Raw genomic sequence first — 17,726 nt, 5'->3', positions numbered from 1 at the left:
CCATTCTGTATGACTAAAAAATATAGTGTGGGGAAGCCACATAGAGAGATTTGTATCATCATCATTTTTCCAGCTCTTGCTTCTAGCCTGTCACTGGAGCAGGGGAGGTAGAATTAACTTGAAGGACGTAGTCACCATAAGAATGTAATTTGGCAGTAGCTTCAAATAGTAGAGGTATCATTGAGCCTTTTAAGAGTGTCAAAGTAAGAGATCACATAACTTCTTTTTCAAATTTCAGTACGAAACAAGGAAAGAAAGACTTGTAAAGATCTGTCTAGATAAGTTTTGTTAACAACTGCGTAAATGTGATGCGGTTATAACTGTCTCCTATTTGTCCTTTTCTACTAAAAAAAAAGAATTAAAACTATGATTGGCACTGATGGCACTTTTACTAGTGCATTGTATTGCCGTTCCTTTTTCTTTTGATGGCAATTACAGGGTTCAAAAGCTAATTTGTGGAAGATAGTCTTCCAGGGGCAGCTGCATCTGGCCTCTTGGCAGACTCCTTAAGCAGTGGTATTGGAAGCTTTGGAGTTGCCTCTGGGTTTACTGGAGTAATGATGCTGATGGGCTGTCGTAGGCTCCTTGATGTCATTTTCTCTTTGATTACCCTTTTAATCTAGGTAATTTGTGCATTTTCTTCCTTTGTGAATGAGGTCCAGAGTAAACCCTTTTTGAGAGAGGTTCCTTTTTGAGCTCCATTCATATAGTTACAATGTGTCATTTCCTTTGCTTGTCATAAATCGGTCTTTCTGAGAAATATGTGCCACAGGCTTAAAACTACCCCTATCCCATTAACCAGGTAATTAGTGGTGCATTAAGTTTTCTTTCTGAAGCCAAAGTAAAATGCAGAGGCTGTTTGCTGCTGGGTTGAAAACATACATTGTTTTGCATGCATGTACATAAGTCTTTTCATTGTGAATAGGACCCAGAGTGATTAAACAAGCACTCTTAATATGTTAATTTATAATTTTAATTACAACAATCTTGTATATATAGTCATTAGTGAATACTAATATAAATATTTTTCTACCTTTTTATTCATAATGCATAAACCAATCATCCAGTTACTTCTCGGCAGTTGCCTGTTTTCGTTTCATAATACAATCTTTGTTCTTAGTTATGAATGCATTTTGTTCATTCCTGTCTTGAATAATCCCTCATTAAGCTAGTCACTTTCTGCTCCATGCTAAAAAGGAAAAATTATCATGCAAATGTGGCATGCCATATTAAAAAGCACATTACCAAACACTTTTGTTGCTGTCCTTCAATTAGTTTCCCTTCTTTGAATTTAATTCCATTTGTTGTTAAACTAGTGACTTGATGTATGGACTCATGAATCTGAGGCTGCTGCCAAGAATGTGGGGGAAAAAGCATCAAAGCCTCTTCAGAAAGCTGCAGAGGCGAGCTGAAATGAATTTGCTTCACCTTTGACAAGAACACTTGAACAGCACTGGAATCCTCTGATGATTCGGCTTGGCTAATTATCCAATTATTTACTTCGAGAATAAAGGCACTATTTTACAATTAGAGAAGTGTATCTGAGAAGTATATAGAAATGTATCTGAGAAGTATATAGAGAGGAGAATCTGAGAAATTTGGTAATGATGGGTGACTTAAGGAACTTCCGAGATGAACAGTAGCTTCTCAAAACTTGACACACCGAGGGTTCTCAAGGAGGCGTTCCCCGCTCTCTTAGTGAGATCGTTCAGTGCTCCAAAGTTATTTGTTTGGTTCTCAGGACATTTCTCAAAGTGGATTACATTATTCGTTAGTCAACCCGTCGAATTTCCATGGTCTTTAAGCTCTGTTTAAGTTGTATTTCTCTTGATTAAAAGCTTTTGGTTCAAAGCGATACTTTTTAATTGCCTAATGATATAAGTCAGTTCTTAGGAAAGAACCGCACATTTAGGAGTTCATTTGCAATATAACTGAAAAATTCATTGCATGGCAGTAAAACAATTTACTGTTAATTACAAGGAGAAGAATTTGCTGTAGCATGCTCCCAGATTGCCATGAATCATGCAGCACTCCTAGAGATTTATAACAGATGTGTAAGTGGGATGAATTAGCAGGGTTTAATAACAGAGACACAAATCATGCAGACTTCAAGGAGCTTTAATTGATATACTAGAATGTGACGGGCATGAATCACTCAGCCATTCAACAGCACTGTAACATATGGTCAGCTCAATATGCTGCATCTTAAATCGGTTGGTGAGTCGTTGGTTGGCCCATATGGTGGTGGCAATATATTTTTCACGATTTTTAAAAAAATCTATTTTTAAAGAAGAAATATGATTATAACGAGTGCTTGTTACTGAACAGTCACCTAAAAGACAGACTGTTTTTTTTAGGGTTTGAAAAGGGCAGCTACCTCAAAGAAATTGTAGCTATTGGGTTTATAACCATATCATTGGAGGTGGCAATAACAGAAGTGACTGTACCAATCGGTGACCCAGCACACTTTAGGCCATGGTGAATTGTAGAGGACAACACAGCTGACAGTAGGGTAATCTGGGAAATCTCATTGGCCTGGTGGAGTAGCATGAATAAAATCTATGGTATCAGTGTCAAGAGAAGCAGAGGAATGCCCGTGTTTGCCTGCCAATGTAAAGACAGAACCTTGAGTGGGAAAATGTGTGTGCCCGTGCTTTTACAATTTGGTTCTTTAAGGGGAGGAGTAAATGTTCATACCTTATACTCACCTCTTCAAGAGGACATTCATCAAAGAGATACCAATAAGCCATAGGATTCTCCTATAAATATTGGAGAATTATCATTTCAGGAGATGGAAACAGGTAGCTTGGTAAAGGTTTGTAACCTGTACTGTAAACATATTTTTGTTGGAACTAGAATCTGGCAGCTTTTTGAAAAGCTTTTGTAACATTAGTAAACCTGACAGACTTGAGAAAAGAGTATTGCAGCCTTAGAACTGTAGCTGCCAGAATTTAATGTCAACAATTAAAATTTATTTTGATCCTTACCTAGTGTTTATTACTGTTTGTATACACAACAGACCTTACTAATACAGAGATGCACTATTAGATGGAATTACCATCTGTTCAGAGTGAAATGCTGGCATCTGTCTTCGATTCTAAAACTAAAATGATATTATTTCAAACAAAACAAAATTAACAGCTTTTTATTCACCAACTTCAATTGTGTGTGTGTGTGTGTGTGTGTGTGTGTGTGTGGCCACCCAAGGAAAAGGCTTGTTTGCAAAGTTTTTAATGACCTTTGTCGCCATGTCTGCATTTAGATATATGGCTTTAACATAAGTTATATGAGCCATCTGTCTTTATTGGTCTTTTTGGTGCCCTCTTTCACACAATAGCATACAGCAATCATAGGCTTTTAAATACTGTTTTAGCTTTATAATACATTAAATATGTATTATATGGCAATGCATTAAAATAACATAATTAAAATACACAAAATGTGACTTTGAGTCTGTGAAGCTACAGTATGCAAATTATTTTGACAGATGTGTCTTTACCAAATGTGACTAAAAAAAATTAAATAGATAAAAATTATAGTCGATTCGTTTTAACAAAGTTGCTACAGGTACTACAGTGACACCTTTAGGAAAATATATACCATATCTTTTATGCCTGGATATTTTTAATTTCCCTATACACTAAGGCATATGTTAGAGATTTATGTACAGACTCCTCTCTCTCTCTCTGTCTCCCTCTCTCTCTCCCGCTCTCTCCCCCTCATCCCCCTTCCCATTCTCTCTTCCTCTCTCTCCCCCCTTGCCTTCCTTCCCTCTCCTCTCCCTTCTTTTTTTCCTCCTTCTTCCTCTCCTTTTCCTCCTCTCCCTTTCCCTTTCTCCCTCCTTTCTTTCCTTCTTCTCTTTCTGTGTCTCTATCTCGGTCTTGGCCTCTGTTTCTCTGTCCCTCTTCTGTGTCTATCTCAGCCTCTGTCTGTGTGTCTCTCATATATCACAATTTAAATATTCTATTGAAGATAGTCTCTAGATTTCTTTAAGAGAATTGTGGTGAATCAAGGACGCTGGCATATGCAATACTAATGTTAGATCAAAGATGCTACTTTCTGAAAAGCAAAGGCTCCTATTCCATATATCACAAAATAATAAATTGTGTCATGCCAATGTTTAATGCGTGTACACAGTGCATTAACTGTAACTGTAGTACATTTATTTGTGCTGGAGGAGACTTGAAAATGATTAAAAAATCAATACTTCGCTGTCAGAGAAGCATGTGTTACGATGCATTTAAGTAGTTAATTGCATAAGCCCCATAAAAGCTTCAAGTTTGGGTAGCAGGGATGCCATAATTACAGTCCAAGCAGCTACCATTTATTAATGGTGGACTTTAAGGGAACACTGGTTATTGTCATCACTACTGGCTCTACGTACGGTTCAGAAATAATGGGCCCTCTACTCTTTCGTCTGTGCCGAAAGAATGCCTGTGACCCAGTGATGAATGAGAACTAAGGCAATCCCTGGTTGGCAGAAGTATAGGCATTAGTGGGCAATGTTCTTTTGATGGGTAGTCTTGCTGTCATGGGGAAATCTATAGGATCCTCTGAAATTTATAAGATTTTCCTTTTTGGAGGAGCTGACTTTAGTGCAGCTGCCAGATAGAAAAATCTTCACATTGATGTTATAACAGACAAACATTTGTCTAAGTCCTGGGCCAAGCCCCCTTTTAGAATCGCATTTGATAATTTTTTTCTTTGGTTGGAGGGAGGTGGTATGCACTATTAAGTAGCAGCATTTCACCTGTGCAGAGAAGAACAAGGAATGGCCTATGGAATGCCAAAGGATTCGTTCCACAACCTCATGACAGTCAACTTCTCTTGCTCATGGAAGGGCTCTTTTCATTTGAACATCTAAATTTTAGCAATAGGAAGTTGGTAGCACTTAAAAATATTGTCGTAACTATTGCTGTCTTCAAAGAAGCTTTTGTCCCCTTCAAAATTAAAAAGATAAATTCTTCCTGCAAAGCCATTTTTTCCTATCCAGTTTTGTGTTTTAATACTTCTCTTTATTTAAACACTCTGCTCTCCTTAGGCCAGGCAGTTCAGGACTTCACACCACCCTACTTTAATTTTGACATTGTAAATTTCTTCATTATGATGTGATACTAATTAGATTATAAAGCCATAAATGATGCCTAAAGAGGAATTTATAGCATCCAGAGATTTTTAAAAGAATATTTATAAGACAGAGAATAGAAGTAGGATCATTTTTCTAGGTTAATGTAGAAAGTGAGACGTGATAATAGTGCTAGTGTAAAAAATACAAGAGCATTATTTTTTTATTTAAAAGAAAAATGGATTAAGGTGTTTTATGATGGTTTTCTTTAAGCATGTTGGTTTTTGAAGGCAGTCCTCATGTTTTAGATGTTATCACAGAATTTAGGGTGCTACAAATAACCAACATGTCATGGTAACAGGTGACTTTTATGTGATGCTCAATCTGAACTGGAGAAAAAGAGTTGATTTATTACATAAGGACAGAATGCATCATTATTAGTAAATTTTACTATATGTTACTTGGAGGCTGTACCAAATCATCCTATCTGGTCATTGTGATGCATTACATATGTAGAGGAAATTCTCTGTAACCCAAACTATTTATTGTGATTTATTTTTATCTGAAGTCAGTTGACTGCCAAGGTACTCCTGTGCCATAGGAGAGGGAGAATCTTAATTATACCCATTTTGTATATGAAAAAAAAACACTGAGATTTATATGCATTAAATGGTTTTCTTAAACTCATAGAGACTTGGCACTGGAGACAGGAACTGAAATCTTACAGAACACAATCATGACTGTTAGAGCATGCTCCTTAATTTATTGTTTTTTCAGCCAGCAGGTATTTAAGTATTCCAATGTATTTATTCATATCTCTAAGCCCATCACTTAATGACTCTGTGAAATCAGTTTACACTTTCCCCACTTTTTAGACGCTTCTTATGTGTGTTTTTCCAACTGCTTTAGAAATATCTATGATCTTTTCATCATTCTTCTTTTGTGAGATTAGCTCAATTAAATTGGTCTATAACTATACCTAACCCTCTCTTTTAGTCTTGGAAAGACATTGAAGATGATGACTCAGTAGGGCACTTACTCTTAAAAACTAACAGGGGTGGTCAAATCCTCTGCATGAGTCTGTTTGACAGACCAGCTGGGATTTTTAAAAAAGCCAAAGAATAAAAAAATTAGTTCTGATGAGAGACATCCTCTGACATTGATTCCCTAAGGCTAATATAACTCCTTAAAAGAAAGATTTTCCCACAAAACTAAGAGACAGTCTCCTACCAGCTAAAGTTAGAACACTTTGCACTAATCTTAGGGGCTGTCAAAAACGATGGCACGTGCCATTACTGATAAAGACCATCTTACCATGTCAACAATTGGTAGGTCATGCCACCTCTGTTAGAAGGTTAAACTAAAAGTGGGAAGCTGCTTGGAGTTTGGTTTTTCTAACTTACCTCCAAATTTATATTGCTAATCACAAAGAGAACATTGATTCTGACACATAGGAGGTGACTCAGATTATTAAGGTCACAGACAACTTGTTCAGCATCCTCTTTTTGCCAGCTTAATGGGGATGATAGAGAGTTGTATCAGAATATTGAGGACCAAATAAAGCAAAGAAAAGACTGCTGTGGACCATGGAAAATCCACCCCTCAGTTATTCAGCGTGTTTTTGCACACTTTCCTCAACTGTTCAGTTAATGAAGAGTCACTGTCATTTATACAAAAAAATGCAGATAATTTTTAATACAAATTTAACTAAATTGAATGTTTCTTATACTAAAGGTGGTACTTCTTGTGCCCTAGGAGGGTGTGAAAGGGCTTATGGAGACAACAGCTGCAGAACTCCACCTTTTGGGGCTAACTTTGGGCTCCATAGATGGGAAGGACATACATTCATGCTCCATAAATTTCTTGCTCTCACCTTCCTAACATTTAATATCTATTTCAATCCCAAAAGAAAAGCTACAGGTGTGTAGACGTTGAACTACTGCTTGATGGTGGTAGCACTTTGTAGATAAATTGAGTTGTTCTCTAATTTTTGGCTAGCAGCTTGATGGTAAGGGGTTGTTAGTGGAATTGCAGACTGAAAACTTCAGAGAATCAGCCACTAATGTAGTTTTTGTCAAGGAGTGCATGCCTGAATTAACAAGTAAAAATGAAGGATAAGGTGAAATAATGAACATGCTTGATAAACATTCATCTACTACAGTAATGATATCCTGTGAATCACAACATCGTGTAGAACGTAGTGGTATGATTTGATCTTTCACTAAGCTGGCATATTTATAATGCATTCTCCTTGTTAAATGTAATTTAAATTAGTTAAATGTTTAAAATTCAATTTCTGCAGATATGTATTTTGCTAAAAAGCTTGGTAGGTACTCTAAAAATGACTAAAGAATGGATGTGTCTTCAGTTTTATTGAAATAACTATGGCGATTATCTTAAGGTGAAGTGGTTTTCCCCATATACTTATACATACATGCACCTTGACACTTTATGCTTGGGCTATTGCAATAGCTTCCTAATAATATATGGGTTTATGCTTTACTTATATTTTATGTCCATATATTTTCTCCTTAGCTAAATTGTAGACTCCTCGAGGGCAGGGACCATGTCATAGTTATCCTCTTCATCCTTATGACGAGTGTTTTTATGTCTGCAAAGAACTTTACAGATGTTGTTTTGTTTGATCCTCTCAACACTGGCTTTGAACACGGGCTTGTCGATAGTGTTTGTAATTGGAGGACCAATATTGCTAATTTGGAGAGGTTCATCACCAGTTTATGAAATTTTAGGGTATAACTTTTTAAAGACTGTTAGATGAGAAAGGGAATATCCATTGACAGGAGTATCCATCCCAATTAAAATAAATTTCTCCAAATCTATATTTCTATTCTATATATTTATCATATTTGGTTATAATAAACACTTTCTCATAAACAGCCCCAGCCCGCGTGAGAGCTCCGCTTGTTGAAGGAGTCAACTGTACCACTATGAAGATTAGCTGGCTTCCACCTGAAGAACTAAATGGACCTTCTCCCATCTATCAGCTAGAAAGAAGAGAGATATCTTTGCCAGTGCTGGACACTGAAATGATAAAAGGCGTCCGTTTTATTGGAAATGGATATTATAAATTCCCCAGCTCAACTCTGCCTGTCAATACAGACTTTACAGGTTAGTACATTGACTATTACTTTCACCTAGAAGGAATTGAATAGATAATCCCTCAGTTACGTGCTATAATTCTAACAAATCTTTACAATTAATGTATAGTATATCTGTTTATAGAAATGAATTCTAAACACATGCATTAATGAAGGCATTCTATTATTTATACTGTAGTTGTCTTTTTAGCAACTGGTATGATCTCTTATAAGACATTGGGCTGCTGGGGAGTGGGGTGGAGAGGGCAAGAGGAGCTCAAAGTGACTCACTGGGTGAAGCACAGGGCCTATCCAAGCACAAGTATACATGATTAAAAAAACCCTAATAAGAATATGTTCTTCCCTGCTCTGTGGAAGTCTTTCTAAATCATAGTTTACAAAACCCCAGGTATAGGACCAAAGAAGTAACTCTCTTTTATGTAGTGTTTCGTAGCATACAAAGTATTGTCTTTATAAAAAAACCTGTGAAATTGGTAGGAAAAGTAGTAGGACCGATTTCACAGATGAGGGAACTGAGCCATGATCATGTTTTAACAACCCAGCTAGCAGCTTCTGTGGGGGCGTAAGATCCCCCCCACAGCCAGCACCCAGGAGGCTGCCAGCACCCAGGAAGCTGCCGGGATGCTGGGAAAGCACAGGTTCTTTTTATCTACTTAAACAAGGAAAGCACGGTGAAGGGGTTGACCAGCTTACTTTAATCCAGCATTCAGTTAGCATACAGACAACATTCATTCAGTTCAGGGGAAAAACGCCAGCATTCAGTTAGCATTCAGTTAGTTCAGGGGAGCATACACACAAGCATCAAGAGACATACTTCAGGGGAAAAAACCAGCATCCTGAGGTTCAGAACATTCATTTAGTTTTGGGGAAAAGAACCAGCACCCCGAAACTCAAAACCAAAATACAAACAAATTACAAATATCAACAGACAGACCCAATACAATTCATAGTTACCAACATCTGGGCTCGGCCCGAGAGCAAGGGCTGGCCCAGAGTCACGCTCCCCACCACTGCCGCGCCAACCAGAAAAGGAAAGAGAGCTCTTCAAGCTGTCCTCTCCCCTCTTATAGAGTTTTTGACATCATCAAGCACCGCCTGAATGACCAGGGCCGATTGGTTCTTGAGTTGGCCCCTCCCCCTAGCGTATACTAGGTTAACACCCAACAGGACATGGCTCTGGAGTTAACACCTCCCCTCAGCCAGCCCCATGACTCATCACACAGGAAGTTCTCTGCTTCCTGGCATGGTGTCTGGGCTTCCTGCCCCGGAAGAGCAAGCCCCAGCACCCAGCAAGGCTCAATGAGGTAAGCTGAGTCACTCAAAGAAAACAAAGGCCATTCTGGCCACAGATCACATGGCTAATAAGTCTCAGATGTGAGATTAAAATCCAGGTCTTTCAATTCCAAGTGTTCTTGGGATCATTGAGTGTTCTTTCACTACACCATTTTTGTGCAATGTCTTTCTTTTTGATCATGGACCACTTTTCCACCCTATGTTAATTCACAAAAGCCACGATTATTTGTGCAAATTCATAATTGTATTGCTTTAATTCAGAGGGACCCATATTGTGCAAAGGCATTTGGTAAATGTTTTGTTAAAATGAATAGTTGAATCAAGATCATCAAAATTCTAGTAATAAGCAAGTAAACTAATGGGATAGCCTATAATAGACAGTTTCTGATTGGCATTCGTATAAGGCAGTTATATGACACTGTGAAAAAGAAAAAGAGAAACACCAGGATGAAAATAGAACTTAATTACTTGGTGAAATAGTTTTGTAAGCTGTGTTCCTGGTCAAACATTTGGCATTGTAACGTGTTTCACTGAAGAAGCAGTCTCAGTGTGTGTACAGCTGTGCATTCCTGATGCAGGTGTGTCAGCCTGAATCTGCTGGCTAGCTACTGGACAGATTTTTGATGGGATCACCCACTGTTGTTGTACTGAAAGATAGAGTGGTCCATTTACTGTTAATAAATTTAGTTGTCCTTACCATCTCCCTGGCCAGCCTTATACTCAGGTTCAAGTGCTAGGGGCAGATGTATTCTCTGGGAAGTTTTCCAAATTAATCTTTAAAAAAGTTAGGCCATAAACACAAGTCTCACTGAGCAGGATCCTTCTGTCTATAACAAAAGCCTCCAGCTGTACTGAAAATGTGCTTGGAGTACACATTATTAAAAGGAGGGTAAGATAGGTAAAAGTATAATTTTAGATTGAAAAGTCCTTAAGTATTTGTCAAATCCCAGGCAAAGAAAGAAATTCTTCATTTATTTAGCTGTTTTATCATATCATTACAACTGCATTTTCATCAATATCTGGTCCCCATTCCCATCCTCATTCCACTTTTGCTTTTCTTTCACTTGTAGAGAGTGACTTTTGGAACTTCGATATCTAATTTGGCAGACTTATTTCATGATAACTCTCTGTAAGTTGTAGAAGTTATCTATGCGTATCTAAGGAGGAAGGTTCCTCATTGAGTTTCTTACTCCGATGAAGTCACATTTCTGGACCCCTCTCTCCCCTCTCAAAAAAATGTTACTCAATTGACTGACACATTTGAATTTTGCAAATCCACCAGGTTTTTTTTGGTGATGTATAGGCACAACCTTATAAAGATAGAGAGTAGATAATATTGTAAAAGGATATATGAAAATTGAGATGGAGCGGAGATTTAGAATGGTGGATAAGGACACCTATATATTGACTGAAATTCACCAGAGATACTAAAAGTTTCTGTGTTTAAGTTACAGTTTTTTTTAACGATAACATCTTGTGATTATTAATTAGTGTTGGGTAGCTACATGGTACAATAAATGGAACATTGAGTCTGGAGTAAGGAAGACCTGAGTTAAAATATGATCTCAGATACTTAATAGCTCTGTGATCCTGGGCAAGACACTTCACCTATGTCTGCTCCGTTTCCTTACTTGTAAAATGGGATTAATAAAAACTTCTACCTGCAAAGGTTGTTATGAGGACAAATGAGTTATTTGTAAGGTGCCAGTAGCTGGCACATAGTGGGAGTTTAACAAATGCTTATTTCTTATTATTTCTTATATCTCTTTTGCATTTCATCAAGCTCTTAAAGAAAAGAGAATATTATTATTACTTTTATTGAAACCTTCTTTCCCCAAACCTACTTTGACCATTTCATTGACCTTACTAAAATATGAACTCCAATACTAATTATTTCTCATGATACCCACCGGGGACCATTGACTAAAGTTCTATAGTCTTTCAGAGGTGTTTTCCTTTACATTATTGTGATTATAGAATAAATTGTTCTACTGGTTCTATTCATTTCACTTTGACTATATGAATCTTCCAAAATATGGTAGGAGCAATATCTACCAGGATTCCCTACCTCACCTCTACAGTTTGGGTCAGGCTAGTTTTACCTAAAGCTAGCCTCCTCCTTTTCTGTACTTAATCGGCTCCTGAGGCAGCATTTCTAGTCATCTACGGACATACAGATCCTACAAATGGGAAGTTGAGACCCTTTTAGACTGAAAAAAAAATCATTTGCTAAGTTCTTATTAAATAGAGAACACTGCGCTAAGCACAGAGAATGCAAATAGAGACTTGTAAAAATAGTTCTTGCCTTCAAGGAGCTCGTATTTTAATGGAGGAGATAGCACATATGGAAGGTTTTTTTAGCTCCAGGTCAGGTGGGAAAGTCTCCTGCAGCAGATGGAAATAGCTCTTCTTTAATGTCATTTCTGCTAATGAAATCATATCAGTTCCTTATGTTAAAACATTTCAGGATGCTCACCATCTTCTGAAAGAACCTGTTCTATTTTTGATATAACTCTGATTTTTCAGTAAAATATTTCTTGACATGCTCCTAATTGTGCCTTCTGGGGACAAACCAAACAAAGCTAATAATCCTTCTTCTTCAGGAGTTCCCTTCAAATACTTGAAGACATATTACGTCTACTCTTCTCCAGGCTAAATTGTCCTCATTTCATTCAATTATATAGCCAAAAGAACGTTGGTTCCAGGGTCAGAGGACTTATGTTCAAATTTCCTTCTGACACTTAGTATCTCTATGATTTCAGGCAAATCATTTAACCTCCCTGAGTCTTGTTTTTCTTACCCATAAACTGAAGGTATTCTACTTGATGGCCTCTAATGTCCTTTCAGCTCTGCATCTAAATCTATGATTCTGTGAGAGGGTCCAAGACTGCCAGATGTGGTGGTGCACACCTTTAGTCCATTTAACTGGGGAGACTGATGCTGGAGAATCTCTTGAGTTCAGAGCAAAAACCAATTTAGACTTGGCAGTTTTCCTGAGGCTACATGAATCACCACCTCCTATTCTACCCTACCCACTTCTTCGAAGAGGTGAGAGGAGCTACATTTACCTGAGTTATGCTCCTCTATCCTCATTATGCTTTCTGTGGTACGGCTAAGTACATCTTTTGTTAACTACTGAATGTACTCATATTGTTCTTACATTGAACCTGCAATGACAATTCCAGCCTAAGTCTTAAGCATTTGGTGTCCTTGGTAATTGGGATAATCTGGCTGATGTCATGATTGAGTTGGGGAAAGGTGTGATCAGAAATGGCACTGTGGAACATGACCTTTTGATAGTGTGTGTTGATTCCTCTCAGTGGAACAGGGAGTAGACCCCTACTCTTCTCATGTAAATGGAGGGCACTCTGACAATGAAGATAGGGACCACAACTAGGCACCTATGAGCTTGGGGGTTGGAACTGTGGTCTCTGACCCAGAGGTTTTAATACATCCCTACTGAAATCAGAGACATAAGATAGGAGAATAAAAATGGAAATGAGGAAGAGATTTGTGGACTCTCTTTGTGATGAGAAAACACCAGGCATATCATATTATATTTTCTGGAATACCTTTCCTCTGCTGAGGGAGCAAATTGGACCAGCTTTCATGACCAAGGAGTTGGGGAGGTTGTAAGAGAAAACAACAAATTGGGGGAACAAAGGCTCCTGGCAGCATGGTCTAAATGAGCCAGTGCAAAGACCACCTCTGTAGCAGAGTTCCATAGACTTGGGGAGCTCTCCGAGGAGTCACCCTTATAGGAGAAGCCAAGACGGCACAGTAGCAAGAATTACATCTTAGCTCCTCAATACATCCTCTCTACAAAGATCTAGAAAATGCACCAGACCGTGAACTGAACAGGAAATCCAAGAAAAAAAATACAGTGAATTTTATTTCCAGCCCAAGTCAGTATAGGGAAGCAGACAGAGTTGTGTGGACACTGGCAATAGGGTCTGGCTTGAGGCACATTGACATAGAGCATTCTAGTACACAGAAACTGAGAGAAGACTGTGGCTGTGCAAAAAGACAAGAAGAGAGAGGTACCAGACCCATACAGGAAGATCCTGACCTTGTGCAGACTGCAGGAAAAGATACTAACTAGAAGTTCTGTTATTCACTATCCAGTTCCAGATCATTGGTTGAGGGTAGAAGGAAGAGAGGATCTGTACCTTTAGATGACATTACAAAGTGTGGAGCAATTTCTGGTCTGATGTATACTGGGCAAGGAACAAGTTCAGAAACAAATAACTATGTAGGTTTGACTCTTATAGCAGAACAGCAGTCTTGGTTCTAGCTTCTGTTGATATTCAGTCTTTTCAGATGTGTCCAACTCTTCATGAACCCACTTGAGGTTTTCTTGGCAAAGATACTAGAATGATTTGCCATTTCCTTCTCTAGCTCATTTTACAGCTGAGCAAACTGAGGTAAACAGGGTTCAGTGACTTGCTCACAGTCACGCAGCTAATAAGTGCCTGAGGCCAGATTTGAACTCAGAAAGATGAGTCTTCCTGCCTCCAGGACTGGCATTCTATTCATTGCACCACCTACCTGCCTACTTCTAGCCCAATGGAAAAGCCAGGGCAGGAATCCCAGACCAAATAGGACCCCATAGTTCTCTCACTCCAAATTTGTAAAACTTTTCTAGCTGTCAGATAGTGGCTGAGGAGAGAAATAGTTTATAAGATTTTTGAACCAGTGCAATAGCAGTATTGTGAAGACCCGAACCCAGCTCAGGAACTGATGGAGCTCAGACCAGGAAAGCAGTGAAGAAATTTTTCCCTGAATCAGACCACCATGAGAAGGCTGAAATCTAGCAGTTCCCTAGCCTGATAGGTTGCTGAGAACCTGAAATGGCATAATAGCACCCCAGGAAAGCAACAGAAGAACCCAAGAGATCAAAAATTTAGCACAATGTGTGGCACATGGTTAAGTCCTTAATAAGTTCTTGTTGGCTTCACCGTTTTCATGGGAAGCTTAAGCTTTCTTTCCTTGTGTGTGTATGTGTGTGTGTGTGTGTGTCACTTCCTAAAAGCAGTCCAGCTCATTTTCCTCTTCCTTTTCAACTTTGGGTCCAATTCACTGTTTGTACGTAGTGTCTCAGATATACATACCGATTAGTAAGGTTTATATGTTCATACAAATGCATGTTGAATAGATCTTCATCACTTGGTCTTTTCTGCATGGGTAATCTGTCCTGACTTCTTTGAATGACCTCAGATCTCTTCCAGGAGGCTCTGCAACATTCTGGGACTTGATGCAATCAGCACAATGTCATGAATAAATAGGAAAATCAGGAAGATCTCACCATCCACAGATTATGATTGTCCCAACAGAGATTTCTATATGATTTTCTGATGTTTGTTTTCCTTATTTCTATTTCTAGCTCCCTTATAAGTGCATCCCTGATCATAATGTTATGGTCTAAGTGTGGTGGTTCCACTGTCCTTGGTAGAGAAAATAGGTGGGGTTTTTTTTACAATTATTTTGACAAATCTTTTCCATTTTTCTTCTGTTTGTTGTCCTCTTTCCATTTTCATCCTTGCTTTGTTGGATGTCTTGCCAAACTTTCTTTAAAATAGTTTTACCCTCTACTGCTTTACTCTTCATTATGAGCTGATACTGGTCATAAACATCCATCATTTTTCTTTATGAGATTTCACAAATGAATTTATATTCTAATCTGATGTTACCCTTGGCAGTCATCTCTCTCTCTTTATTTGGCAAATGTCAGATATTTGTTGAGTAAGGCTCCTTCTGGGATCTTTTGTTCGTCTTGTTGTGGCAATTAATTTATATTGGTATAATGTCTGTAAAAATTATTAAAAATATTGCAGATGTCATTTCTGTTATCCATTTCCCATTTATGATAGTCAATTAATTGTTTAAATAGTTCAGGATTAAGCTTTTTGATTCGATTGTATGCCATATCTTTTTCTCATTATTATGCTTTTTTCTAGCTTTTCTTTGTAATCCACATTCTTATACCAGTCTATAAAATATCCTGAGTAAATTCTTTTAATTGTACAAGGAATTATAAATGGATTAGGCCAAGAAAAATATATAAAGTTACTCTTTACTTCTAACTTGTTCTTCTGTGCCCCTTTCACTCCTTAATGTTTCCTTTATTTCTTTTTACATACCTCGTGCCTTTTCCTTTTTAACAACCCAATATTTGAATGGGATTTAAGATCATTTTTTTTTTTTGCCTCATTATATGTTTGTTGGCAGCCACCTTGAGGCATTTAGAAACTTTACCTATTTTGGCATGACAAGACCCTAAGTATGAACTCAATGCTTGGAAGGACAGACTGTTATTAGAGGTTCCCACCCCTGTATTGGTCTATAAAGAAGCTGACAGACCACTTTCAGAAACTTCATACATTTTGCTTGTTTAAAGAACAGACTGGAGCATAGCAGAGCTGTCCCTGGATTCTGGAGGGATATGTAAAGCCAATGTCTGCACTCAGTTTCTCTCCTCTCTATTCCTAGGAGCCTGTAATGGTTGTGCCTTGGGGCAAAACCACATAGGAGCTGCCTGTGCTCATAAACAACTTTCTGCGCACGAGTCAGTAACTAGACACCTGAGAGTGGACTTATTTGCCCAAGAGGTGGTAGTAGCTGGGGTATGGACAATATTGGGTTTCAGCAGAATCCAAGGCAGAGGCAGATGAGTGGCTTGAGGGCAATTAAAGAAAAATATTCTTGAGCCCCAACCTTTTACCATCTTGTTTTCTGGTCAATACGGTCCTGAAAATCTAACCTTTTGACCAGAGAAAGAAGATTTCCTGAGCAGTAATCTTGGAGATTGCCATGAAAGTAACCACAAGTTAGTAAATCCAGGGATCTAGATCTCTAAAAGAGAAGGGAAGTTCTAGGCAGGTTGCCTCACAGAAGAAGATTACCTTTGTGGTTCCTCCAGAAGCAGCTGGTGGCACAATGTATAGAGTACTGGAACTTAGAGTTAGGAATACTTGGATTCTTCCTTGAAGGGAACTTTAGGGTGCCCTTGAGGTATTTTGTCTATCTGTTTATCTATTGCTATGAGTATTTTATATAATTTTGTTTTCTGGAAGGTGAAATAAAGGCCATCTGCTTTTTGATACGCTTTTGTTCCCTTGAGTATGTGAGAACTGAGGCCTTTGTTGCCCACATTTGTTGGAACTTAGACATGAACTATATCTAAGCTATAGTCAATGATTTCCTGTAATAAATTCTGGATGGAAGCAATTACAAGACAAGGAGATTCTGATATTTTTTGAATTATCCTCTCAGACTAAGCCCAGTGCCCAGACTTAGGGGGATTGGACCACAGGGTACAAATAAATCAATGCATTATTACTGGTCTAATTAGTGTTTCAACTCTTAATTTTCAGTTTAAGTGTAGAATAAATGGTTCCCTTTGTTAAAGGAATTCCAAGGGTCAGTGATGGGGATGATGGTGGTGAAATTTTCTGCATCAAGGAGACCTTGGTTTATGCTCTCCAAATAACTCACCTTAAAGGCAAGCCCTGCAATATTTATTCTATGTTAAATTATATCTACATATTTAAAATGCATGTGGCATAATGAGGATGGTGTTGTATAGATGACATACAGTAGTAGATAGTAAAAAATAGTCTGTTGTTCATATTTCAGTTGTATCTGAAAACCCCATTTGGGTTTTTTATGGTAGAGATACTGGAGTGGTTTGCCATTTCCATCTCCAAATCATTTTTTACAGATGAGGAAACTGAGGCAAACAGGGTTAAGTGACTTGCCCAGGATCACACAGCTAGTTAAGTGTCTGAGGACAGATTTGAATTCAGGAAGATAGGTCTTCCTGATTCTAGGCCCAGAATTCTATTCACTGAGCCACCTTAAAATGAAAAGTTAGGAAAGGAATGACTTAATAGCACTAAATTTCAGACTGATTTTTAAAATATAGTTGATATCAGGCACTTGAATATTTGGCACTGTGACTTTGGTTCTTCACTGACTTTTTTTTTGGAACTTAACCAATTTTAACATTGTTTACCCAACTATAATATTAATCTAAATTCATCCTCTGCTTTTAAATGGAAGGTAATAGCACTTACTGAGGGTACCCAAAAGTCAATGCAGTTTAAGGACTTTACAACTTAAAATGGTACTAAGATGTGTGGGACACTGTATCTTAGATTTAAAGGGGCACTTATGAAACCATAAGCTAACAAAATGAGAGCAAGTGGAAGGCAGTTTAGGGATGATCTCATCAAATTATCTCCTTTGGC

General features: G+C 38.1%; 1 protein-coding gene across 1 annotated transcript in view; it reads left to right on the top strand.

Moving 5' to 3' along the window:
• Nucleotides 1-17,726, top strand: part of USH2A (usherin) — a 991,863-nt gene that overhangs the window by 246,733 nt on the left and 727,404 nt on the right. Inside the window, exon 20 of the mRNA XM_036755334.1 lies at nucleotides 7,964-8,194. Coding sequence (XP_036611229.1) covers nucleotides 7,964-8,194 — 231 coding nt within the window. The remainder of the gene's footprint in view (nucleotides 1-7,963; nucleotides 8,195-17,726) is intronic.

The sequence above is a fragment of the Trichosurus vulpecula genome, chromosome 4, assembly GCF_011100635.1.
Source record: "Trichosurus vulpecula isolate mTriVul1 chromosome 4, mTriVul1.pri, whole genome shotgun sequence".
Classification (NCBI taxonomy): Eukaryota; Metazoa; Chordata; class Mammalia; order Diprotodontia; family Phalangeridae; genus Trichosurus; species Trichosurus vulpecula.
Note: the sequence above shows the minus strand (reverse complement) of the source record. Positions and strands in the feature narration are given on the sequence as shown.